At 45.4% G+C, this 27,658-nt stretch overlaps 1 protein-coding gene across 1 annotated transcript in view; it reads right to left on the bottom strand.

Moving 5' to 3' along the window:
• Positions 1-21,680, bottom strand: part of myo3a (myosin IIIA) — a 214,712-nt gene extending 193,032 nt beyond the window's left edge. The window contains exons 1-2 of the mRNA XM_084326257.1: positions 21,588-21,680; positions 9,047-9,230 (exon numbers count right to left, since the gene is read on the bottom strand). Coding sequence (XP_084182383.1) covers positions 9,047-9,230; positions 21,588-21,589 — 186 coding nt within the window. The 5' untranslated portion in view covers positions 21,590-21,680. The remainder of the gene's footprint in view (positions 1-9,046; positions 9,231-21,587) is intronic.
• Between the last annotated feature and the right edge of the window lie 5,978 nt (positions 21,681-27,658).

Genomic DNA, 27,658 nt, shown 5'->3' with positions numbered 1-27,658 from the left:
CAAGCCCTTGCTGCGGTTCCTATGGAGAGAGAGGATCGGGGATGAGCAACCATCCATCTACCAATGGGAGGTCCTCCCCTTCGGAACCACATGCAGCCCATGCTGTGCTACGTTCGCACTGCAAAAACATGTGACAGAAGACCCTGAAGCTGACGAGGAGGTCAGACAAAGTGTAGAGAGGAGTTTCTACGTGGACAACTGTCTGCAAAGCGTCTCGACGCCAGAAGAAGCCGAAGCCCTCCTACTCAAGCTCCGCGCCTCACTGATCAAAGGCGGCTTTGATCTCCGGCAGTGGGCCAGCAGTGACCCTCAAGTACTTCACAGCCTCTCCCCAGAGAAAAAGGCAGCAAGCAGCAAGACCTGGATGGCGACCATCCCAGGTGAAGCACAAGAAATGACATTAGGACTAGTCTGGCGCTTCAAAACAGACTCGGTCCATTACAGATACACACCCCTGACCACGGAGCAGGGAAGGTCGACCCCTCTACCGACCACCAGACGGAGCGTATACAGAACACTCGCAAGACAATACGACCCGCTGGGGTGTATCCTACCTTACACCACCAGGGCGAAAATGATTGTACGAGAGCTGTGGGACAAGGAACAGGGCTGGGACGACCCCATACCCGACCACCTCGCTTCCACCTGGAGAGAGTGGGAGAGAGAACTCAACTCGCTCCAAAATGTGAACACACGCCGAAGCTACTTCCCACCCACAGTGCGGCTGGAGACGTGCCAGATGGACCTGCACGTCTTCAGCGACGCCTCAGAAGTGGCCTACGGCTCGGTGGCTTACTTGCGGGCCCGAGAGGAGGGAGGAGAAATACACACAGCCTTCATCCTGGCTCGCTCAAGGATAGCCCCCCGCAAGCAACAATCAATCCCGCGTCTAGAGCTCTGCGCAGCTCTGGTAGGCGCGCAACTCGCCACGTTAATCCAACGTGAACTCACCATCCCGGTGCAAAGAACAATCTTGTGGTCAGACTCCATGACCGTACTCACGTGGATCCAGTCCGATTCGTGTAGATACAAGGTCTTCGTGGGAGTCAGAATCACAGAGATCCAAGATTTAACAGGATCAGCGTGCTGGAGGTACGTGGACACGAAACAGAACCCAGCAGATGTCATCACACGGGGGATGTCCCTAGATGACCTCACACGTCACAATATCTACAGTGACGTCCTGAGTTCCTCAAGCTCCCGGAAGAAGAGTGGCCTAACCCCACCCCTCGGGAGGCTAGTCAAGAGGAGGCAGAGATCAAGAAATCTATGTTCTGTGGGTTGACGCACACACCAGTCCCCACTGACCCTAACATAGACGACTGCCCCACCTTCGAGAGTGCGCAGTTAAAGACATTCCTGTGGCACCACCCTGAGGTTCCCCCCACTACCGACATTAATGCAGCTAACTACGAAGAAGCAGAACTCCTTCTGCTAAAGCGAGCCCAAAGAGACTCGTTCCCCGACGAGCTAGACTGCCTGCAGGGATCAAAGCCAGTCCCGTCAGACAGCAGACTGCTCCACTTGGCCCCCGAGCGCGACACCCATGGCCTCATCAGGGTGGGTGGTCGTCTGAGACGGGCCCCGGACTTAACGGATGACGTCAAGTTTCCTATAGTCCTCAACAGCCGACACAAGGTCACCGAGCTCATCATAAAGAAATACGACGAGGATGTGCACCACGCTGGGGCAGAGAGAGTCTTCGCTGAGATCCGACGTCGCTATTGGATACTGAACGGAAGAGAAGCAGTACGTCGCTTCCAGCGGACTCGACCAGACTGTCGCCAGTGGCGAGCACAGCCCAGTATACCCAGGAGGGCCGACCTGCCTCACCGCCACACCCGACCCGTGGCGAGGCTGATAGAGTTGCCAAGGCTCCCTGACTCCCTTGATGACGATCATGACCCACTGACTTTGTAGATTGCCCTACTCCCACAACAGACATTGAGTAGTTGACAGGACTATTAATCTGTCTTCGCTTTAACTAATTAGGTGCAGACTAATTAGGAGGCGGCTGTTGTGAAGGGCCAGATTAAACTGAATATATATATGTATCGTTTGATATACCTTGTATATTATTTGTATATATACACGGAATATCCCTTTACCTGCGTACAAACCAGAGTAATATTCGCTCTCCTATTGGACAGCGACCCCAGGCGCCAACGACCAAGCCCCCAACGGCAAGTTCAAAGGCAACTCCGGGCATGTCGGTACATGCCCAGAGTCTGCGTAGTAATACGAGACAAGAACTGAGGTTGGGACTAGATATTCACCTTACGTATAAATACGGCGCAGGTGTAAAACAGCAGTAGTTCAAGTTCAATGTCCAAGCCTTCACCACGAGTCAACGTGCAGTGAAGTGAGCAACCTTGCATCTAAATAGAGCATTGAGAACCGCGTGCGAATAGAATGTTAAAGTGTCAGAGTTTAACGCAGTAACGTTGAGTTCGACTTAATCTAATGTGAAGTAATAGTCGATAATTTATTGTGTATCGTGCGGCTACAGTTCTTCAGTGACCAGCATTACCATCGGTTCGTCGTGTATTTAGCTAGTGCACTTATCCAGGCTGTGCGGCCTAAATCCGTGCCCACACCCGAGGAGTCCTAGGCGAGAACCGTTGGATATGTACACAGGAGAATCTACACCGGCGATTGCAGAACCATTTCTGGTTGGATTATATTGCTTTGGGACCGTGACCACCGGAGAAGAGCACCGTTGATTCCACTGTCGTTTGGGATTTAACCTCGTGAGGATCACCACTCGGGCCCGCCTCTTGGAAGGGGCTGGCTAGCTGTCGTCAATGCTATCGAGCATCTTGGATTACAACTATTGCTTTGTCTGCTGATCAAGGGAGTACATGCACCGGCTCCTGTATTTGGAGCCTCTTTATTCCTCGTTGACTCAGACTGTGTACCCGAACATTCCTCTACCCCTCCCGGCCTTACACCCCGGAGGGAACCCAGTGTCTCCAGTTGGTACCGGTGTGGCCCATATAATTGCTATACCACAGGTGGCGTCAGCTTAGACCCATCATAGTATTCCTACTATTCTCATTGACTTATGCTCTTGACTGACTTTACGTATGTTCTTCGCCATACAAGCGCAAGCCTAATTCTCAATCTGTAACCTAACGTTGCTTAATAATAATAAATAACCCTCCAATATAATTTATGTGTCAATGCCGTATTCTTGTGTGGGTGTTCACCATATATATTCATGTACTGTATGGCCAGTAATTAAAGTACATAACTAGTAGTGGTTTAATATATCACAATCTTTAATACAGTCAGGGTTTTGTAACCCCTCAGTTACACTAGTGACGCTCAGCGTCTAGGCGCCACTGCGGCCCTTGATCTTTCATTGTGGTGAAATTTGTTGGGAAGGAGATGAGTGTGTGGCCCCACCCCTGCTTATGTAGGCAGCAGATGGGGGTGTGGTCAGACGGATGTTGGTATGTAAAGGTACATTTTGAAATTTATTCAGTGCATATCCACTGAAGCGAGATATATGCATTATGACGCTGAGCGTCACTAGCATTCACAGAACTTGGTTATATACATAACCTTACGTTAACCCTTTCACTACCACACTACAGAAGGTTAACCTTTCACTACCACACTACAGATGGTTAACCTTTCACTACCACACTACAGGTTACCCTTTCACTACCACACTACAAAGGGTTAACCTTTCACTACCACACTACAGAAGGTTAACCTTTCACTACCACACTACAGAAGGTTAACCTTTCACTACCACACTACAGAAGGTTAACCTTTCAATACCACACTACAGAAGGTTAACCTTTCACTACGACACTACAGAAGGTTAACCCTTGCACTACCACACTACAGAAGTTTAACCTTTCACGACGACACTACAGAAGGTTAACCATTTCACTACCACACTACAGAAGGTTAACCCTTTGACTACCACACTACAGTAGGTTAACCGTATTGCTGAGAAAAGTTATTGAACAATGCCAAGTGCAAAAACCTATCTCCATTAACTTCATTGACTTTAAAAAGGCATTTGATAGCATACATCGAGACACCCTATGGAGGATTCTGAAGGCTTCTGGCACGCCAGAGAGGTTTGTGAACATCTTTAAAAAGCTGTATGAAGCATTAAGTTGGAGTTAGACAAGGATTCTTATTGTCACCTTTTCTGTTCACCATTACCATTGATTATGCAATGCAAAAGACAATAGATAATCCGCAGTTTGGAATACAGCGGACAGCTATGTAGATAGCGCCTCACTTCGCTGAAGAACGCTGCAAAGGTAGGCCTGAAAATAAGCTGCGGAAATACTGTGGTGATGCAGGTTGGAGGCATGAAGAACTGAAGAACCAACTGCTAACTGTCAACCAAGAACAAGCTGAGAATGTCAACAAGTTTGTCTATTTGGGTACTGCAGTATGTTTACCTCAGAAGAAAGTGTAGAAGATTACATTAATTGCAGAATTGGCCAAGCCTCAGGTGTTTTCACGGGAATTAAATCAGTGTGGTCAAACAGTGAGATATCTTAAGAATGTCAATATTAAGCTATTACAAGGAGTCATCTCACCAACATTTCTGTATGCCAGTGAAATGTGGAAGTTTATTGTGAAGATGAGGAACAAGTGTTTCCCCTGAAAAAAGATTGTGCTGCGCACACTCTGCCGGAATCCATATTTGTGCGTACGCACGTGCCGCCGGAATCCATATTAGTGCACGCTGCCGGAGAAATAACTTAAAACCACCTTAGAATTGTTTGAGATAGGTTATGTTCATGTTCATGGAGTCATGTGCGTGTGAATTTGCTAGGATGTTTTTGATGTGTCCGCTGACACTAGAAGTGCTCTGGAGGCCCAGGTAGCTGCATATTTGTACACTGCAAAAAAAGAAATCTTATCAAGTGAAAATATCTTGTATTTGGTACAATAAGTCCAATATTGAGTAGAATTATCTTGAATTATCTTATTCCACAGATAATTTTGCTTATTTCTTTCTTTCTTTCTTTGGTCAATTTAATCTTGTTTTAAGAAAATGTTAATCTTGTTTTCTTAAAACAAGATTAAATTGACCAAAATCAGAAAAAAGCTAAATTATCTGCCAGTGGGATAAGATAATTCAAGATAATTCTACTCAATATAGACTTATTGTACCAAATACAAGATATGTTCACTTGATATAAAAAGGAATTCAGTGTAGTTGTAATCAAAGTAAATGTCAAGATTAATGACATGCCTCAACACTTGTACACTATTTGTATTGAACATAGATATAGATGATTTAATAGATAATATAAATACTAACATACTAACTGTCTAACATACACAAATCATAACACTACAACAGCACTTTACACCTAAGAAGTCTCAGTGGCATAGGCTACATTCTGCCTTAGAGCATTTCATTTTCCTGGGCTTTTTAAAGAAAAGCTGGGCCCTCATTTATCAATGGTGCGTACGCACAGATATGTGCGTAACCCGTGCGTACAATCATTTCTAAGCAAAGTGTGTGACTTATCAATTTGAACGTGTGTTGACTTTGTGCGTATATTTACGCACAGCTCAGGGCATGCGTACCTGGCGCCCAGTGGTAGAATATGAAGACTGCAGTCTGCAGCACGGAAATAAGCTTTCGTGCATTACACTGGCGTGTTCTGTATGACCCGTAATTCATTATAGTTAATTGTAAAATAGCGACAGTAGTGTAATTATAACGGGCTCACGCGCGAACAGGGAGGGCAGACGCAGAACACCCACCTCCAAATGCGATTAAATATTGTTTAAAATAAAAAGCTAAATACTATTATTTTGTGTGTCATGTTTCCAAATAAGATTGGTCACAACGAAATGCTTTCTACTTCAATTTGTTGGTTAGAATAGATGACCTCCGTTGAAACTTCACTGAGACTAAGACAGTCTATTTGTGAGCTCCCGCACAGACGTGATAATAATAATAATAAAAATAATAATAGCTTCATTTTATATAGCGCCTTTCAACATATAAATATGATGATGGAATTCAAGTTCGTGTTTTTATTGATCACATAGGCAGGCTATACATAGGCTACATGGCAGTGAGATTCATTGTTCTACTCTGGTATTATTGTTATAGTATTGTCAAGAAGGAAGTACATTATTTTCAATCGTGGCTTTAATTCATATAGCCGAGAAGCAGTCTCCTATCAGCTTCATTAATCCCGACCCATCTCAGCCACAGCATAACTGAGACCGGCTATGGAAACAAATCATAAATAGACTACTGTAAATAAAATAGCCTAGGATAGGCTATAAGCAGGGGTTCCCAACCTTTAGTCCCCAGAGCCCCACGATTCCTTGGAGACAGGAATATGATATGATATAAAGGTATACTGGTCCGTCAGCGAGGAGATAGCCCACAGCGGATAGCCATTAAAAGCCATTTGAGAATATAGGCTATTAAGGCAAAACGACGGCCTATAGCCTATACATATTATTTAATGTTTTCATAAACTAAAGATACAAGGACAACAGTTATATTAACGATCAAGTTAGTTTACTGTATGCAGGCGCGGGGCTCCGTGTGACATGTCTGTGCCATGCTGCGTTATGCGCAAATTACTGTTGCATAATGTAGTGAGAGAAATCTGTGGTGGTTTTCAATGTATGCGATGTATAGATTGGGGGGAGATGACCGCATCTAAAGAGGCCGGGTCAGAGAGGTCGAAATGTGCATGCTGACGGTTTGAGCGGTGGAAGAATAGCGGTCTAGTGGCTGGCAGTCAGTGTTAGCCAGCAGAATGTTTACATTCCGATCAAGAACATCAACAAGCTGATACGAACAGCCGGCACAGGAGCGAGGGAGGGAGGTTTGACATCATTAATGAAACAAACGTTTTGAAATGTGTTTAAAGGTTAAAGCTGTTGTCATGGCAGCGGCACATAGTAACCAGGAGAGGGGCGGGCCGTCGTTGCTATGGCGAGAATATAGAAAAGCAAGTTCCTTCCGGGTGTAAGGCAGACTACAATCTGACTAGGACTGAGACCAAAGAAACGAATCCCACGGGAGAGAAGAGACCATCAGAGACTCCCTCCTCTAATCACAGAGAGGGGGGGGGGGGGGGGGGAAGGAAATGCCACATCATCATTAGCTTCGGCTAACACGAGGAGGGTTTTGGCTAACGACAAGGCCTGAGCGCCACTATTGGACTGAACACACAGAAGAGGCAATAGCAATGACAATACAAACTGATAACATCTGGGCTGAGGCTTTCTGTTTATATCAATAAACTACGCTCTTTCAAGAAAGGTATGCTGTCAAGGTGTCGAATTCTTACGAAGGTGGTGAATACTTATGCTGCGGATTGCACTAACGGGGAATGATAAGGTTTTATCAGCCAGTATGAGGAGACGTCGGGGGGAATAAAATACACAACGCAGAGTCAGTGGATGGAAATGAGAACACAAGCCAAACAGACGATGACGTGGTACCGGCTGATTGATCAGAATCTAACAGTAGGCTATGCATATATAATTTATATAGGCTATACCTAATACCGACATCAAAATAGATTGTATGCCTCTACAAATCATATTAAACCATGTAGGTAGAAAATGTACAGAGAACTTTAATCCCTGGGTAATCGAACTTTAAAAGAACGAAGCAAAAAAGGGCATTCATATTCGACCAGCATGGTTATTATTAATGACACCAACGCCAAACAGTGGTTAACGTCTTTATTAGTGTCTGCCCAGGAAGCAATGGTCTTTAGGAAGTTAATAGATAACATATCTGACTGTTTCCGACATCACCGTGTACATGTCTGTCAGCCTGTCGCGTATTTCTTCCACGCGTTCGCTCGGTTTAGTCCACTTTTCCACATTTCATGGGGGTGTTTCATTACCGTATATGGTTAATTACGGGCGGTTCTATATGCAAATACGTAAAACCGTGCACGAGCGTGGAGCGTAGATCAAGTGATATTTATCAACACAGAGTACTTGCAGGTGTGCGTGGGACACGTCTACGCACATGTGATAAATCCCGATTTTTCTGTACGTACACACATTCTAAATTCTGTGCTTAAGAACGAAAATAGAACACTTTCTAAGAATTGTTGATAAATGAGGGCCCTGGGGCTCTTTGGTAGGAGAATTCACTGGTAGGGGGCCCATTGATGCTGAGACGCATACAAGCGGCCAGATGGTCTCCCTGCAGCCTATTCCTCAGGTCAGTCTTTTACATTAAGCACCCCCCACAGCCCAAATGAAATGAAAAAAATAAAAAATAAATAAAAAATATTATAATATATATATTTTTTTGAATATTTTTTTTGTAATCGTCTAGTTCATAGCAGCGGCGGTCCTAATTCAGCAGCTGTGCAGCGCCGCTGCTGAATGCATATAAGGGAAACACTGAACAAATTAGACACATTTCAAAGTCACTGCTTAAGAAAATACTAAATATTACCTATACAGACCGAATTTTGAATGAAGAAGTTTACAGGAGAATAATAATAATAATATTTGTGCTAAAATTCCAGAAAAACAGGCCCCTAAAACAGCAATTAATTGGCAGCCGCTGGAACAAGAAGCAAGGCAGGCCAAGGCTAACATGGAGGAGAGCATGTAGCTTTGTGAGAGAAATGTGAACCTCAGAGAATAAAAAAAAAAAGACATGGTATGTTTTCATGAAACTCAGAGAATAAAACATGGTATGTTTTTATGACTGAATAAACAAACTGTCCTCAAAGGGAAAGTGGGTCGCTGGAACACTGAAGCTGGGAATCTGCCTGAAAGTTTCACTGCAGTTGTTTACAATGGTACAACCGCACAGGGGAGGAATATCTTGTTTTAATTTAAAGGAACCAAAACTGCCTGTTTGAAGCTGACAGAGTCTTACTGCTGAATGAAAGCCTGCACAGCTGTAACTATGTGCTTTTTGACCATAAAAACATGCAATGTACTACAAAAATGTAATTATGAAACTGGGAGAAATTGCCATAATATGGGCTCTCGCTACAATACTGTCTAGGCAACACCAAAGCTGCCCCATACATTGAATATAACTCACATGGATAGGGTCCAGTATCTTCACTGCCGCTTTGCTCCCGTCGATCTTGTTGAAGACCTTGTACACCTTCCCATAAGTCCCTTTCCCGATTGTCTCGATGATCTCCCAGGTGCTGGTGGGGTCCGGAAAGCTGTCAAACACGATCGATTTCCCTGATTGTGGAAACATCTTCAGGAGAGATCTCCTGGGAAGGACAAACACATGAGGTTAGATGGCAGCTGAGAGAGAACTTTTTCCATCGGGATGTACCGGGCTCAATGTGTGATGTCTAATGTTCGGAATTTGTCAGAACTCAATCCAACACTGTTTGCTTTGATCCCCAGTGTCCGAAAGTTCAGAAAGACTCTCGCAGGGATTAAAGAATAAGTATGAAGACAAAAAAGAGATTTTGAAGATGACTTTCATAATAAGAATTGTGACTCAAAGAGGATCGATAACCTAATAATCTGTTTGGTCGGGCAATATCAAATATAATCAAAAAGGCTTCCTGGCACACACATCTCCCTAACCCCACATGGGCTACTACTTTGTACAAAACTAAATGCAAGGACTTTGAGTGAATAAACTGGAAGATGGATGATACGGACATATAATTAGCTTGCTGCTTGGTACTCGTGTAGCCGCTCGTATTGCCATCTGTGTTGTGTTTCAGTTCGATCCCTGTTAAGGGATTGCCCCGAGTGAGTCTCGAACCCCGGCCTCCCGCGCCACGGGCGACATCGCAGACCACTATACCAAGAGGTGAATTCACTTCTTGGTAACGTGTCTGTATGCCTTTTAAGGGGGAGTGAGTTTAACTTGCAGTACCGCTAACGTCCACAGTCACTTTACAACACTTGAAGTCCATCGTGACTGTGGATATACACGCAGTACCTCCGTTACACTCGCAGCCGTATTATATGAATTAGCATGTGTGGACAGTGGCCAACACACCAAGCACAAAGAGGGGCACGTAGTGTGGTTCTTAGGGTGTTTTGTTCCTCCGTTCTGTTCTGTTCCCGAGAACGATAGTCCCCCCCTCCCCACCTCCCGCCGGCCAGCTTTCACACTACCAATCTCGTTTAGTTCCCGAGCACACTTGAGGGAGCAACACCCCGATACAGCAGGTGGCAGTATGCACCTACTTGGTTTGCGATCCGCCAATGAACACAAGAGTACACTTGCGTCATCTAGTATCCCATCTAGTGGGCAGTGGTGGCCTAAAGGTTAGAGAAGCGGGTTTGTGACCGGAAGGACTGTGCGAACCATACCATGGTCTTCGGGGGAGCTCATTATATTTTTTTGGGGGGGGGGGGGGGGGTCAGCAGCGCTGCGCGTGCCTCACAGGGAGGACTTTACTGTGAAGCTTGCAATGCTGACATAGGCTATAGGTATGAGTAACGTTACAGAACCACACATAGTCCACGCCACACAGGTCTGCATGCATGCATGCATGATGAAGACGCACATATTGAAATCATACCTGTCAACCCTCCCGTTTTCCAGGGATTCTCCCGTATTTCAACCTTCTCTCCCGCCGTCCTCCAATTAAAATATTTTCCCGTATTTTTCCATTTTTTTTTTATTTATACAAAATGGCTGCAATTCCCCTCCGTGACAACAGGTGGCAGGAGTTTAGATTAGAACATTAGCACAGGAAGTAAGACCAGAAGATGGTTGCCGAGAAAGCTGTCGGGCAAAGTGGGGTTGTTCCCGGAGAGCTCACTCTCGGCCATGATTTCTCAGTGTATAATGTATGGTGCTCTCCCTCAACATGCAAGTAGGGTGAGACAACACCATTCTTTAGTCCAAATAATACCCTACTTTATACTATATTATTGTCATTAATTTAATGTGAAGTCAGTCTTACATTGGCACTGCTTTAACGTTGCATTTACCCATAATCCATTGTTCTATTAGACCCATGTGCCAGTATAACTTTTGTAAAGTAATGAAGCGCAAATGTAAAGTTAATCAATACACAATGAAATAATATCTTTATCTATATCTTTATCTATATCAAGGACCACAATGGAAATAAGTCTTGACTTTTTTGTGTAGCATCCTTGACGTTTTTCTGGAATCTTGTATTTTTTTTAAAAATGTTTAACATTATAAAAATCCTATTGTATTCAACAAATTAATTATGATACTGTGGGATCGCAAGAAAGGACGGGAGACGGTAGTCGAGTCTTTCCTTTTACTTCCCAACATAAATTACATACATCCAACAGAGTGCAGAGACGTTTAACGTTACTACTCGAAAGTGACAGCAGCCAGCTGACAGCTGACAGGTGACATAATATAGGTTACCAAATACCCACCCAGTTCCCAGAATCCCCAGGCTTAAAGGAGCACTCCTCTGCTCCTCAAGTCCAGTAAATGTCTGCACCAATTGTGCGTGATAAGTGAGTCACCACACAGGCCCCCCCAGAATTCACAATATCCCGCCAAAAGATCATCCACAGTCAACGAGGCGGGGGGTGGATCAGGCGCCCAAAACGACTCCGTATCACCCGTGCAGGGGTAGAGGTGGGGATTGGGGCGTGTGGGGGGGATTCAGGAGATATGAGGTGACGAGAGGGAAAAGCAGTTGGCAGGGGCCGGGCAGGGGGTCCACGCCGCGGGGGCCGGGCCAGTTCAACTGGCCTGTCTAGGTCCAAATGGGCAGGCTTGAGCCGGTCGACCGATACCCGCTCTGACCTTCCTCCAATGTCCACCATGAAGTTCTTAGGCCCCGCCTCCAGAACGCGAAAAGGGCCGTCGTAAGGGGGCTGCAGAGGAGTACGGTGGCTGTCATGGCGAATGAAAACATACCTGGCTGACTGCAGATCCCTAGGCATGTAGGACTGCGGGAGGCAGTGCTGGGAAGTTGGGACTGGGGTGAAAGCACCGGCACCATCCCTGAGCACAGTCCGAGATGAGGTGACCGACCAGGGAGCCTCGGCATCCGGGAGGAACTCCCCAGGGACTCGCAGTGGCTGTCCGTACACCAGCTCAGCAGCCGAGGCCTGCAGGTCTTCTTTGGGAGCGGAGCGCAGGCCAAGCATGACCCAGGGAAGCCGGTCGACCCAGTTGCCGTCCGTAAGGCTGGCCCGCAGAGCAGCCTTCATAGATCGGTGAAACCGTTCACACAAGCCGTTGCCCTGTGGGTTGTAGGCTGTGGTGCGGTGGAGCTTCACTCCCAGGCCCTCGGCGACTGCAGTCCAGAGCCCGGACGTAAACTGTGGGCCCCGGTCGGATGTGAGATCAGATGGTGTGCCAAAACGGGCTACCCAGGACCCAATGAACGCCTGGGCCACCTCGGCGGATGTGGTCGATGCCAGCGGGACCACCTCCGGCCACCTAGTGGTTCTGTCCACCATGGTGAGGAGGTGAGTGAACCCGTGGGAGGGTGGCACGGGACCCACCAGGTCCACATTGACATGGTCAAAGCGCCTCTCCGGCACGAGAAACGGTGCCAAGGGGGCTTTGGTGTGACGGTGTATCTTTGCACGCTGGCACGCCACGCAGGAGCCGGCCCAGGCTGCGATGTCCTTCCTGAGGCCATGCCAGACGAATTTAGCACCGACCAGCTTAGTTGACGCCTTCACCCCCGGGTGCGACAGGCCATGGATGGCTTCGAATACCTGCCGCCGCCAGCCAGCGGGAACCATCGGACGGGGCTGACCGGTGGAGACGTCGCAGAGGAGTGTGGTGTTGGCAATACCAAACTGCACATCCTCTAACCTTAGCCCAGTGTCGGCTGTTCGGTAGGCCTGCATGTCCTTGTCATTGGCCAGTGCAGTTTTAGCGCCCAAAAAAGCGTCGTCGGTACACGGGGACCAGTCCACCTCGGCCTTGGGGTCCTTACCACGCAGGGCCTCATACAAGGGGCGCATGAGGTGAGCAGCACGGGGAATGAACCTGTTGTAGAAGTTCACCATGCCTAGGAACTCCTGCAGGGACTTCACGGTGCGGGGGCGTGGAAAGCTGGCAACGGCGTCCACCCTGGCAGGGAGCAGAACGGCTCCCTCTGCTGAGACCCTGTGCCAGAGGAAATCAATAGACGACCGGCCGAACTGGCACTTGGCGGGGTTAACAATGAGCCCATGTGCACTGAGCCGCTCAAACAACTGCCTGAGATATGTCAGGTGCTCCTCTGCAGACGTGCTGGCTACGAGAATGTCGTCCAAGTATACGAACATGAATGCCATATCCCGCAGCACCGAGTCCATCAGTCGCTGGAAAGTCTGTGCCGCCCCCTTGAGGCCAAAGGGCATCCGCAGAAACTCGAACAGGCCAAAAGGAGTGATGACCGCCGTCTTGGGAACGTCCCGTGGGTGAACTGGTACCTGGTGGTATCCCCGCACCAAGTCCACCTTGGAAAAGATGGTGGTCTCCGCCCTGTGGGCGGAGAAGTTCTGTATATGCGGGACGGGGTACCGGTCCGGGGTCGTGGCATTGTTTAGGTGTCGGAAATCGCCACAGGGACGCCACCCACCATCAGCCTTAGTGACCATATGCAGGGGGGAGGCCCACGGACAATTCCAAGGCGTTCCATGGTTGCAAATTCCTCCCTGGCAATGGAGAGCTTAGCTGGGTCAAGGCGCCGAGCGTGTGCATAGACCGGGGGACCGACAGTGGCTATATAGTGCTCCACGCCATGCTTAGCGACTGCTGAGGAAAATGTAGGCGTGGTGAGGATAGGGAACTCCGCTAGGAGGCGCTGATATACATCCCCGGCAGCAAGCATTTTGGACAGACCTAGTGTCCCTGGCCCTCCCAGCGTGCACGGGTAGGTAGCGAAGGAGACAGCATCGATTAGGCGACAGTTTGTAATGTCCACTAGCAGCCTGAACGCACACAGGAAGTCCGCGCCGAGGAGAGGAACTGACACAGCGGCCATGACAAACTCCCACCCGAAACGGCGCCCGCCAAAACACACCTCTACATACCGGGTTCCGTAGGTACGTATAGGCGTGCCATTAGCAGCGTCCATGGGGGGACCGTGGCCCCCAGCCATAGTGTCCACAGCTGTAGCAGGCAGGATGCTTCGTTGCGCGCCCGAGTCGACTAGTAGTCGCCGGCCAAATAAGGTGTCCTTAATAAATAGCAGCCTGCTGCCTCCGCCAACGCTCATGGCTGTTAATGAGCATTGGCCCTGGCGTTTCCCTGGTCACTGTAATTGCACGGTGGGCGACACTGTTTGGCCCTGGCGCCAAACCGGTTATGGAAATAACACCATCCACTGTTACCCTGGCGACGGGCAGTCACTGCTGCAGCGGCGTCCGCAGCGTCCACTAGGTGGGTAGGTGGGTGGTAGGCTGGAAGCAGCGCATGCACAAACTGCTGCCGGTTGGCGAGATAAATCCTGTCCGCTTCGGCAGCCAGCGCGCGGTAGTCCTTGGTGAATGAGACGGGAGAGCTGGCCAGGGCGGTGCGCACAGGCGCTGGAAGCTGACGCATGAAAACATGTTTAAATAAAAAAGAGGGATCTGCTGAGCCCAAAACGGACAGCATCCTGTCCATCAGTTCGGACGGCTTGCCGTCGCCGAGGCCGCTGAGTGACAATAGACGATCCGCCTTTTCAATTTCCGACAGTTCAAATAATTGCAAAAGGAATGCCTTGATAGCGTCATATTTGCCGGCAGCTGGCGGAGCTTCCAGCAGCCCCATAGTGCGGGCCGTCGTCTGGGCATCCAATGCTGCTACCACATGATAATATTTAGTAACATCCTGTGTTATTCCTCTCAACTCGAACTGAGCTTCAATGTGTTGAAACCAGGGTCGAGGGCTGTGATGCCAGAAGTCGGGTAATTTAATTGCAGCGGCGTAGATAATGTTCACTTCTCCGTCCGTCATGATGTAATAATCACTCACGTACTTCAGGTCACCAATGTGGGATCGCAAGAAAGGATGAAACGGGAGACGGTAGTCGAGTCTTTCCTTTTACTTCCCAACATAAATTACATACATCCAACAGAGTGCAGAGACGTTTAACGTTACTACTCGAAAGTGACAGCAGCCAGCTGACAGCTGACAGGTGACATAATATAGGTTACCAAATACCCACCCCGTTCCCAGAATCCCCAGGCTTAAAGGAGCACTGCTCCGCTCCTCAAGTCCAGTGAATGTCTACACCAATTGTGCGTGATAAGTGAGTCACCACAATACACCACAATGTGCCCTTTCTATATCTATTCTAAATCTATGGCCTTGCGATTCCACGGCTGCGCAGTGCCGACAAGAGCAGGCGTTACATCTCCTCTACAGAAACACTGACACTTCCATTCATTTAATGCAGGGATGTACACAGCATTTCACTTTCAACCAGGTATCTGATTAATTTAATGTAGCAATTAGTAGTTCACCCAGTCCTTGGGTACATACAGGTTTTGACCAGCAGATGGCAGCGACGAGGCAGCTCAGCAGAGAGCAGCTGTCAACAAACATCCTAACAGAAAATATATACATACGAGGGGGAGGAGACTACATTGGGAGGGGGCGGGGAGGGGGGCGGGGCGAAATCTCTAGTTTTTTCAAATCCCAATGTTGACAGCTATGATTGAAATACACATGCTCAGAATAACCCCTCTGATCCAACACTAAAATTCACACACAACAGTCCTATTTACACATAAACACACCAATATCGAACAACAAGTCAATGACCAAACACATCAAGTCTAACATTATTATAGGCAAATGCAACATTATCACACCAGTCAGCACCCTGGTCAGTACTAAAAGACAGGGTGAGAACCGCACGCACCCACACACGAGACAAGCGCAGCTGCGCATGTAACCACCAACGCACAATAATCACACCATAGACATTTTATAAATGAGCAATAATGATAATACAGTTATTGTAATTAGGAAAAGAAGGTCTTTTACAGTATTAAAATTACTCGCCACCCACCTGATGGTGAAGATCTGCCCAATTCTCAAAATCTGCATGTCACAGAGGTTGTTAGCGTCGCCAGCAGTCAATTTAAAATGGTATACATTTTAAATTGTATTTAAAGTATGCTCCTACCGGCTCCTGCTCAGTCGAGTCGATTGGCTGCTTCGCCTTCTTTGTAAAACCAAAATTGGTTAGAAGGCTTACTTCTTTGATTTTTCGTTTAACTTTCGACATTATCCTGAATACCTGTATTTTCTTTCTTTTAAAACGGCGGGTGAAGTTTGATTTGTGCCTGCAGGCTGCAGCGCCGCCACGCTCCGAATGGTAATTGCAAGAATAGCATGCATGTCACCATCTATTGAACCAACAGTGAATTAGTGCGCAAATCATGAATCATACATCAAAATAGCCTAATTTTACGCATTATACACGATGATGACGATACAGAAAATTACAGAAAAATTAGAAATGCATGGCAAAAAAAATAGCATTTATTGTCAGTATTTTAGAGACCCCCCAAAAATTCACAAATCATGTTTTCAGGGGAGCTGATGTCTCATCTAGGGAAGCCATGGCTCCCCTAGCTCCCCCATGGTTCGCACCCTGACCGGAAGGTCGCTGGTTCGATCCCCCGGATCGGCAGGAAAAATCTGGGCTGGGGAAGTGAATTAATAACTCTCTCCTATCCCATTAACACCAACCGCTGAAGTGTCCTTGAGCAAGGCACCTAACCCCCAACTGCTCCAGTGGAGTTGATCAGTGGCCAACGGTGGCAGACTGTGGTTGTACTGGGCAGCTCCCAGGTGTGAATGGAACTGTGTGAATGTGAAGCAGGGCGTTCCTGAAAAAGAGCATCCGCTCAGCGAACCTACCCTGGGTAAATAAAGGTTAATAAAATAATAAAATAGTATGCGACAAGTCGTTAGAGAAATAGTCAAAGCCTGTACAATGGAGTTGTCCTTCGCATCAAGAAATGCCTTTGTTATGCTAACCTGTTCCACTCGACGGGGTCGGTAACCGACCCCTTTTGACATTATAATCATATAGGCATATTTTTATGAATGATGAAAATAATTTGTGATTTTAAAATCAACCGTTTTCAAGTATTAACATCACCACTATGTCACAAATGCATGTAGAATGTAAAACGTTAGGTTGGCAATAGTTTAGCAATAGGTTAAAAGTGTACTTATATCGTTTTAAGTTTTCGATATGCAATCGCCTATCTGACCCGGAACCGGAAATGGAAATGTTGAACCATGGGAATTGTAGTTTCCTCGTGGCCATTTTGTAGAGGAGATTCATAGCTATCGGCCAGCGTTGAAATTTCTCCGATCTACACTTCCTGTCACATACTATGGTGGTTCAAAGTTCAGCGTTCTGAATGAATCATATCAATAATTGTTATGATTCGCGATAATAAGCTACAAAAGGTAACGTTTTTGACAAATATTGAAACGCAGTCAGTTTCTCCTCACTATTGTTACCATGTAGGAACAGTTAGATCTGAAATTAGTTTCAAAATGGTTATTAAAATAGTATATCCAAATTGAACTCGGCCATTTGAAAGATACTATATATATATAGTATAAATAAATGTGCGAATTGGCTATAATAAGGTAATGTATAAGCATATATTCTATATTCTATAATAATATTTCAAATTGCATTGGTCCGGATGGGAGAATTCAGTACTGTATATACAGAACCTTCAGTTTTATCATCTTCCCTTTATTAATTTCCTTAGATCTTTTGTACACATGATCTCAAGAGGGTACTGCATGAGTTCAGTGGTAGTTTTTTAAGTTTGGTCATTATTATCATGGTGTTATTCACTGTCAAAGATGAAAATGTAGCATCCTGAATATTCTTCTATTATTCAGAAGTGCTAACGTAATCTTCTACTTCCTCTTTGTGCACGAAGACATCATTGATATTCTCACGAACAATGATGCGAGTCCCTCCTTCTTCCACCGACCGAAATATGGATTATGAACGGCATTACTGGATTCTATTCTACAATCCTTTTCCCTGTGGAGCTAGTAGGCGGTACCAGCAGGGGGCGCGGTGGCAAGCAGAGAGCGTACGAGAGCGACGGAGAAGGAAGCAAGCCAACTGAGACGGAAGTGCGAGAAGCCAGCCTCCTCGGCAGTGAACTTGACCATGAACAGTCGCAACGGCCGTGTGCTCTGGAAGAGCCCTGTTGCAGAAGTTATGTTGAAGGGACCCGTGGGATAGCGACGGGTGATAGGAAGTACTTGCTAGTTGACGTGATATCCTAGAAGTACCAGCGATAGTGTGTGAGCAAACGGTACAGAACAAAGCACTAACGTTCATAATAGTCGGGTTACAGTAGTAGTGTGGCGGTATAAGTAGCGTGCGGCTAACAGCATATCTGAGTGCATAGTAGTCGGGTTACAGTAGCAGTGTGACGGTATAGAGTGCGAGCCCAGATACACGCGTGGACCTACAACCAGTCTGCTCCGGCTGCCTGCAACCAGTCTGCCCCGGCTACCTGCGACCAGATCTGCACCAGGCTGCCTGCAGGATACGAGAGTTCGCCCCGTCCAGCAGAGGTCGTCGTCGCCCCGCACACGCTCTCAGCCAGCACTGCCTCTCTGCTCCAGCTCCGCCTGCTGGTGTCCTCGCCGAGAGTGTTCGACGCCATCTTGCTTTCCGGACAACAGTGGCGCGGCGAGGCGGCCATTTTGGATGAGTATAAATGAGCGTCTATGCTCCGGAGCCTTACACCCTACACAGTGTGGTGCAGCCCGCGGGCGAAGTCAGCGTTGCTATTACAGTTCATAAGGGGAACCCCAAACAATATATGCCGGCATTAAGATAGGACTTCTGTTTGGTATTTTGTGGGCCCACTTGTTGATTTCTTTCCTTTTATTTAAGTGTAATAACGTGTATGTTTATTTATAGTAAATTCCCATTCAGTGAACCCTTCTATTCCTTCCCCATGTCCTCCCTTCTTCCCCCATATTTGGGAGTACTAGAGCAGTATATGTAAACCCTTAGGGAAGGTATTGGTACTGTGTCTAGCCCAGACGTGGGCAGCACTTAGTCTGTTTACAGCGAGAGCACTTGGTGCCTAGGGCGTAATTACATGAATACCAGACTGTAACTATTGTGTAACGATAACTATGGTGCAATAATAACAAACTGAATGGGAGCACGGTGTGTGTGTCTTTTACTGAGCCTAATCCTAACCCTTTTTGATGCGGGTAACATATACTATTAATCCCTTCCTATTCAACCTTCCCTTTCCTACTGTAAGGTTTCTAGTGTTTACGAGGGAGGGTACTGCTTGCGGGGGGAACCAAGTTATTTATTTACAATCCAGTCACTAGGTGTGGGAGGGTGCTAGAGGAGTAACTGGGGGAAGTGAGAGCGTGTTGGGGAGTACTGCTGACCGCCCTGAATGGGAGAGGAAGACCAGAGTACCGGACCAGGTTCGTAAATCCCGGGCCCCATACACTCCCACTGCCAGCCTCCAGTTGACGCTCCGGACCCAAAGACGGAGGTGCAGCTAGCCAGAGTTCTACTGTGTCTCGCTACCCAGTGACTGTGCACACCCGTTCCCACGAAGCAGGGATAATCCACCATGCTACAAAAAGAAAAATCATAATTCATATTTTCCTTTGTTTCATCACAATTTAAGCAAGCCTAGTAATAGACACAATATTTCTGACACTGAGAATACATTCACTGAGGTCCATAGATATACCTAGATACCAAGAATATGCAAATAGCCCTTGTAGAAGTGGAGCAATATTCCATTTACCTAGGTATACATTTTATGCAGATTTTCACCTGGGGTGGAACAGGCTAAGATGCTACTCGCGTTCGTCAATAAGGTGAGAAACAGACGTTATCGTCACGTTGTTACAGCAAGCCTCTTCCGTGTTTTGGTGTTTTGGTTATCCGTCCCCGGGGACAGAACGCAGCATTCTCACTACACTACTTGTGGAGCAATCGTGCTCGGGAAACAGCCCCGGATGCCTAGTGTGAAAGCATTAGAGTTTAAACTAAGCTCTGGACTCTCTGAAACACAATTACAAGCGGGCAAACTAAGGCAGTGCAAGGGGGTTAATGGCCAAGACCAGAACCGGTTTACCTGCCAGGACCAGAATCAAATAACTTTATGTGCACAGAGGCCATTTCTTTTTTTCAAGTCTAGGTGAAAAGGTCTGAAATAAAAGCTGCTGAACACGAGCGAGCCTCCCCTCTCTTGTACAGAGAGCACACACAGGTAGGCTGCTGGCTCCACTGGATAGATGTTAGTGGAGAAAGAGACCTCTGGGGTCACTTTCATTGGCTCCATTACAGGATCAAAGGCTTTGAGCACAAAACCTAATGGATCCTTCACTTCAGACCGAAAGGGCCAATTACTGTGTCCCTGTGCTGCGTGAACGAAAAAACACCATATCAAAAATCGGACAACCAGCGATCTGCGATACTATCATTTTATTATGAATGTCTCTTGTTTCTTTGAAGTACATTGTTACAGCTTGTTATGTTTTCTTTTGTTTTCTTTTTTGTGACCATCTTGGTCTATATACTTATTGTTAAGTATACTATATATACTTATTGTGTATGTGTCTTGTAAGCCCATATGGGCTGGGCATACATCTGTATGTGAGACACAAAAATAAAGAATATCAATCAATCAACTATCAAAACTTTACTGTTGCAAAAACATATAGCTTTTTACCCGGCTATATGGTGTTCAGAAGCGTGGTGCAACAGGGATAATAATAATAACAATGATAATTATACATTTGATTTGGAGCAACACAAAACAGACTTGAAACCTGGGATTTGACTGATTTGGAAATGTGGTGGTGCATTGAGGGCAAGCCGAAGCTGACAACAAACGCTGAGCCTCCTGGCTGTAGATATTAAACAGTTTAATCTTCACGCTCCCAGCGTTTTTTAATGAGAGATTTGTTATGAGTTCATGTCAACTTGTACCAAGATTCACGCACGTGTCTCTAGCTTGTGTAGCCATCGTGTTATATTAGCCTGGAAATGTGTAACTCTATCTTCGTTAGCTGTCATGAATGTGGTCTGTACAAAATGCCAACTATAATTATAGCCTTGTAAAATAAAATTAAACAAACTCATTACACCTTCACTTGTGCTATTCCTCTCCACAATAAGAGAATGGGACACGGTTAATTGTATTCAATCAAAACCCCTCTACACCGAACAGGGTTTAGTGTTTCCTATGGAGCTCTGGACGTCTGTATTTTGACACACTATCTTCAAACTCTCTCAGGGGTGTACTGTACGTGTCCTACTCTCAGAGCCAATCAGAGCAGTGTCTTGATTTCAAATCAGTGATATCAGTTTCCCCAGCATGTTATTACCTGTGTATTTGGACCACCAATGTAGGATTTATGTATGACCTACACTACCACATACAATCAAAAGTCAAAATAAGTCTTGTACCTGTTAACATATTTATAGAAAGGTGAGCCAACCAGATATTCATAAGAGTAGATACACAATCTCTGCTAAATAGATAAATACAAACAATTCTAAACACACCTTGAACAAATCCTTCAGGCCAAGGTTACTCCTCTCTATCTTCCAAACTGGACAACAAATCCATAAAGCACCTATAAAATTGCCTGAAAAGCAATGACAAAGAAATTAACTTACATCGTTTTCTTAATATGCCGCAGGACATTTTGGAGGAGAATTAATCCATTACTGTGTACACAGTTAGCATGAAAGAAGTGAGCGACTAGTCGGACTGAGTGTAAACCATGGAGGAGGAGCTAACTTGTGCTAATCTTGATAGCAATTCCCCCTGCTCCATGGCGGCCACTGGTAACAATCTGTAAGTAGTAGGAGACACGCTGGGATTAACAGGAATTAGCCACTGTTGCCCCATGATCCGTTCCCCATATAGATGCCAATTCATAGGCAAAGCAAAGCTGGTTAAAAGCCCCAAGTGTACGGTGTGCATGAGGCCATCCCTTCTCGTAGTGACCCACATTTGTGGCCATTTCTCAGCTTCAGTGTTGTTGTTGTTGTTGTTAGGCCTGCACCAACCACACGTGGTTATACCAGTGCCATTACTTTCCTATTGTTTTCTCACTAATAATGTGTCATACACTGTAGAAATACCAGTGAAATCAACACAAATACATCATTCCAGAGAAAGACTTGTATAAGCTCTGAGAGCACACAACGCTATTTTACGCAAAGTATCCCACATGTATGTCATTGCAGTCATGTTAGCCTAATGTACCGTATCAAAGTAACCTGGTGACATATTCAATAATGAATCAGCATGTCTATATCGTGACAACATGCTGTGACACAGGAGACCGGGCAGGGAAACCTAAGGACCTGGCACTGGTCAAACCCGGTCAAACCAACGCACCCAGTCTGCAGAGAAGAAGCCCCTTGGCAAGTGTGTGTGTGTGTGTGTAGTGTGTGTGTGTGTGTGTGTGTGTGTGTGTGTGTGTGTGTGTGTGTGTGTGTGTGTGTGTGTGTGTGTGTGTGTGTGTGTGTGTGTGTGTGTGTGTGTGTGTGTGTGTGTGTGTGTGTGTGTGTGTGTGTGTGTGTGTGTGTGTATCAAAGCAAGACTGCAGGTATTACCCACTAAATACAATCTGTCCATCTGGTATCCTCAAACTCACAGTCCATTCTGTTTAAACCATCAGGATTCACAACACCTAGAATCCATTGCACACATAACAAATGGATGTAATGCATACAAACACCTGTACATCGCTCATCATGACCGTATTGTGGACATTGTGTCTGAACATATCACCATCTAGTGCAGCAATGTACAAACATGCCAGAGTGAAACCAGAGTGGTTTGGCCTTACCAACAATGTCTTTGCTAACATACCAAATACACCGGATGTTGTTTTTGTTGACACCAGCCACAGGGAGGTGCTGGTCATAGAAGTAGGCTGTACCTTTGATCTGTACATGGACCAGGCCTTCCGGGACGCGTGAATATTAAAGGCAACCATAGTTTATGCATTCGCAAATATGAGAGCTCTGTCAGCGATTTTTATTGTTTTGTCATGACCAAACATAATCCCAACATAGATAGGAGGTGTACTGTATGTCCACTGCTACCGCAGCTGAACACAAGTTGGTTGGAACAGCAGCCTGCCGCTCGCGCGCCGCGCGCTTGCTCCTTGGATTTCATTTGGGACGTGCGCTTGCCTGCGCGTGGGGGCGGGGGGGCGCGGCCAATCAGAGAAAAGCCGAACACAAGTTGGTTGTCTTTAATATTCACGCTTCCGGGACAAGTATATCAAATACCAACCACTGCTCAGTGTGATGGCTGACCTTGGGTATAGGTGTAGATATAGTGTACTTGTATTCGGAAGTCTTGGCCATGTATGCAAATGCACCATGACCAGTCTGAGAAGTGCTGTAATGTCTAAAAGAAAAGCCAAACAAATTGCCAAATATTGCTCTGCCTCAGCTATTATTGGCACCTTAGCCACGTGGAGAAGAAGGTGCTATGTGTACCCTTGAGTGTTCAGTGCTGCTTGGCCCGATACATTTGAATCCATGTGTGTGTGTGTGTGTGTGTGTGTGTGTGTGTGTGTGTGTGTGTGTGTGTGTGTGTGTGTGTGTGTGTGTGTGTGTGTGTGTGTGTGTGTGTGTGTGTGTGTGTGTGTGTGTGTGTGTGTGTGTGTGTGTGTGTGTGTGCGCGCGCGTGTGTGTGCGTGTGTGCGCATGTGTGTATGTGTGTGTGTGTTTATCTAACCTATTGTCTGCCCTAGAGCTGTGGCTGGCTGTCACTTGTAGTTAGATGTTGAGGGATGTGGTATTAGGGCAGCATCTGTGTACGTCTGTACGAGGACACAAATAATGAGCAGCATGTACAGTTGTACAGTATATAACAGTGTTTGGTGTGTATGTATTGTACTGTATGCACATAGACATGATTATGTGGTTAGAAAACAAATGCACAGCTTAATGTAAAGTGTTTACATGGATACATCTGTCTGTGGACATTAGTTATAGACCTCAGAATCCAGTTTGTATTAATGGGCTGTTTCCTTTTAGGATACACAAGTTGCGTTGTCGATCTCAGTTAATAAAGCAAACAAAATAGGAGACGGTGGGTACAAAAGGTCACAAGGTTAAACGCACCTGCTCACCCGAGTCATGTTTCGACAAGAGAAGTTTGGCCACCTGAGATTCTTAAGAGAAACAGGAGATGCGTTCGCCTGGAGGGCAGAGAGAAGCTCATCTCTGAGGTTGATGAGAGGGTCAAGGTTGCGGCTCAGCCTCAGCCGGAAGGCAGCAGAAGACGCCAAGCAATAGGCCAGGTGAAGTCAACCCATTTAATCCATACCTCATTTCATTATAATAATACTTATTATTATTATTATTATTATTATTATTATTATTATTATTATTATTATTATTATTATTATTATTATTATTATTATTATTATTATTATTATTATCATTATCATTATTATTATTATTATTATTATTATTATTATTATTATTATTATTATTATTATTATTATTATTATTATTATTATTATTATTATTATTATTATTATTATTATTATTATTATTATTATTAATAATAATAAATAATAAAGAAAATATTGTTCAAATGAATACTGCCTTGCTGTACAAAATGCATTTTTCTTAGAATAAATAGTTTGTGAGAAACACATAGAATTGAAGCCACTTTACCTCTGCCGTTGATCTGTGAATGTGTGAGTGAATGGGTAAAATGTGAGGAACAAAATTGTATATAAATGCACCATTTAGCATTTACTGTACCATTTACATGGGACCATCAATAACCTAGCAAGGTGTAGTGCAATCAAAAGCATTACAGAGCCTATTGGATAGATCTGAACAGATCTAAATAGATCTGAATGAATGAATGAATGAATGAATGAATGAATGAATGAATGAATGAATGAATGAATGAATGAATGAATGAATGAAAACTTTATTGAACAGATTGCAGAATGGGTACAATACAGTACGGCTCAATACATACAATTGTTAAGGGGATGCAGACCAGAGAAAGACGTTTGTCTTGTTTACATCAGGGTCCCCCATTTGCAATTCATATCGAATTAGATAATTAGATATATCTAACTAGATCTAAACAGATCTAACTAGATCTAAACAGTGAATAAAGTAAAAACAACATGAACAACGAGCTCCTGGTTGTTTGAAACACACACAGTACCTCAATCAACAACACAGGTCAGCATAACAGTATATTATTTGCCAGCAGCTGACAGCTGATATGTTTACATGCTCTACTAAACAACAGTAATAATTCATGCTGATGACATCTAATGCAATATCAATATTTACTGACCTTCGATGGTGCATAGAACCAACGTGGAGACAGGTACCCGTGACAAGGGTAAAGCACACACACACACACACACACACACACAAGGTTTCTGAGCCACTCCCAGGACGTGCAAATAAGACATAACCAAATGAAGACACCAAGCTTCCCATAAAGGCAGAATAGATGTTCCACCAGCAGCAACAACAGTTACATAATCATTAAATCAAAGACAACTGCCATTATCATACTTACTTTTCTGTGAGAGCAGCTACATGCTTGGATATTGATCCTTGATATCAGCATTAGCGGTCTATAGGTGCTGGAAGACTCAACTCCTTCAACTATGTATAATTGATCAAGAATAAGAAATGCAATATATACCGGGCATAATGAAGAAATTACGCTCAAGTAATTCGTTCAATGGTGATTTATATGGCACCAGAATGTCCGGTAGCCAAGGAGTCAGAAACGAGGCTAGAGATGACAGCTTTAACAACAGAGCATCGCCCCCCCGAGAGCAAGACAGGTGTGACGGGCCAGGACTTCACTCAAGTCCTGGCAGAATCATTTAGTAGTGTCCTGTTACAATGCACTCAGGCAGGGCTGGCTAGGAACTACAGGGCTAAAGAAGAGTATAGAGGCTTTATTGTTTTCTGGATGCACACCTCATATGCCTTCTGAAATGTACTGCGTGGCCTGGGCTTCCCTCACGTATTGTCAATCACACTTGTGAGCCGGGAGCAGAGAAACAAGGCAGATGAAAACATAGCAGAGAAGCGACACTAAGGTATAGAACTGTATAAGAAAAGCTTATTTGGTGACTAAGACTATACCATAAGATTATGTGCGTTTTAGTGTTAAAAGGATGTCTTCCTTTTAAATATCCCTTATATATCACTTACTGTAAAGGGGCACTTCACCAAAAAACTATTATTGATGATTTATTTTGCACATAAACTCACACACGCATCCAAAAACTCTAAACTGCTTTGCGCACGTTCATTTAGTTTGACAGTTATTGAGAGTAAATGGGTTTGACGTCCGTGGTGGCCATATTCAAGCTTGTCAAAATGTGCAAAATGAAATAGTTTTTGTTGGTGAAGTGCCCCTTTAAGCAAACTTACCTACTGGGGCTTTAAGTAGCCACTACTCTTATAAAAACTAGATGCCATACATGCAAAATATAGCATCACTTGCTCTTGGCTTCAAGTTCATTGATTCTGCTCAGAATGCAGTGCCAATGGAGCTGCTAATTCATGACACAGGCTAACAGATGGTACAATGATTGTATCCATCCCAGGGCAACAGACTATGCTCTGACATTGAAGTTTATATTATAGAATTAAGCAGGGCGTTAGTCTGCCTATTAGACTGATATAATTCATCTAATTAGCTGTTCTAAAGCTATTCAATGTCGTTGAATTTAGACTGAAGTCGGACCAACCTCTTGCTTTATGTTACAACAGGCTGCAAAGTGTAAAATTAGCTATTGATTGTGAAGTCATTCCCCAAACGCGATTCAATCCATGTCAAGGTGTATAATTGCAATGAATAATTAAAGAAAGCGAGATTAGATTCCAAAACATCCTTGTCCCCAAAACACACGGAAAAACGTGGGCAAAGTGTTATCGTCACAAGTACCAAACACACCCGTGGCCATTCCTTGTTCGCGCTATCCCTGACGAGGTCTTACTTCTGTCCACCTACTTTGAACTGTTAGAAGACGACACACCTGTCCAGCCCAGTTCCACCTATATATAATCCAATCACTAAACGGGCTCTTAGCGCTGTCCAATTGACCAGTTTAAAGCCGCCTGTCTGGTCAGTTGACCCAACTCACCTTTCACATCCAGCGCTACTTGGAACGCTGCCTCAAGTTTTATGAGTCAGTGCGTGGACATGACGGCCTCTCAATTATTTGCCATCACAAACACAGCCTTCCTCCTCCTCCTCCTCTCCCCTCCCTCTGCTTTCCCTACAGGGGTAATGACATCTTTTATTGACTTTATTTTAGTGCATATAGGCCCGGCAGCAAATGCACAACCGCAACACTTGACAAGGCGAATAAAGTATTTCTATTACAAAATAAAACCAGAAAGAGTACACCTTGTTAAACTCTCAATCAATAGAGTTGTGGAGAGGAGAGGAAACTAGTATGGAGTTCAGTCCGATGTCTCTACCTCACCTGGGAGGCTCAAAAGGGGGACCACGGTGTTACACTGATGTCTTTGTCCATGATGATAGGACTGTGAGCCACAATGTCATGTGACACAACCCACCTGCCGGCCTCCGGGCTTCTCGTGTGTGTGTGTGTGTGTGTGTGTGTGTGTGTGTGTGTGTGTGTGTGTGTGTGTGTGTGTGTGTGTGTGTGTGTGTGTGTGTGTGTGTGTGTGTGTGCGTGTGCGTGTGT

The sequence above is a fragment of the Notolepis coatsorum genome, assembly GCF_963971535.1.
Source record: "Notolepis coatsorum genome assembly, chromosome: 12".
NCBI lineage: Eukaryota > Metazoa > Chordata > Actinopteri > Aulopiformes > Paralepididae > Notolepis > Notolepis coatsorum.
This window is presented reverse-complemented; position numbering and strand designations above follow the sequence as displayed.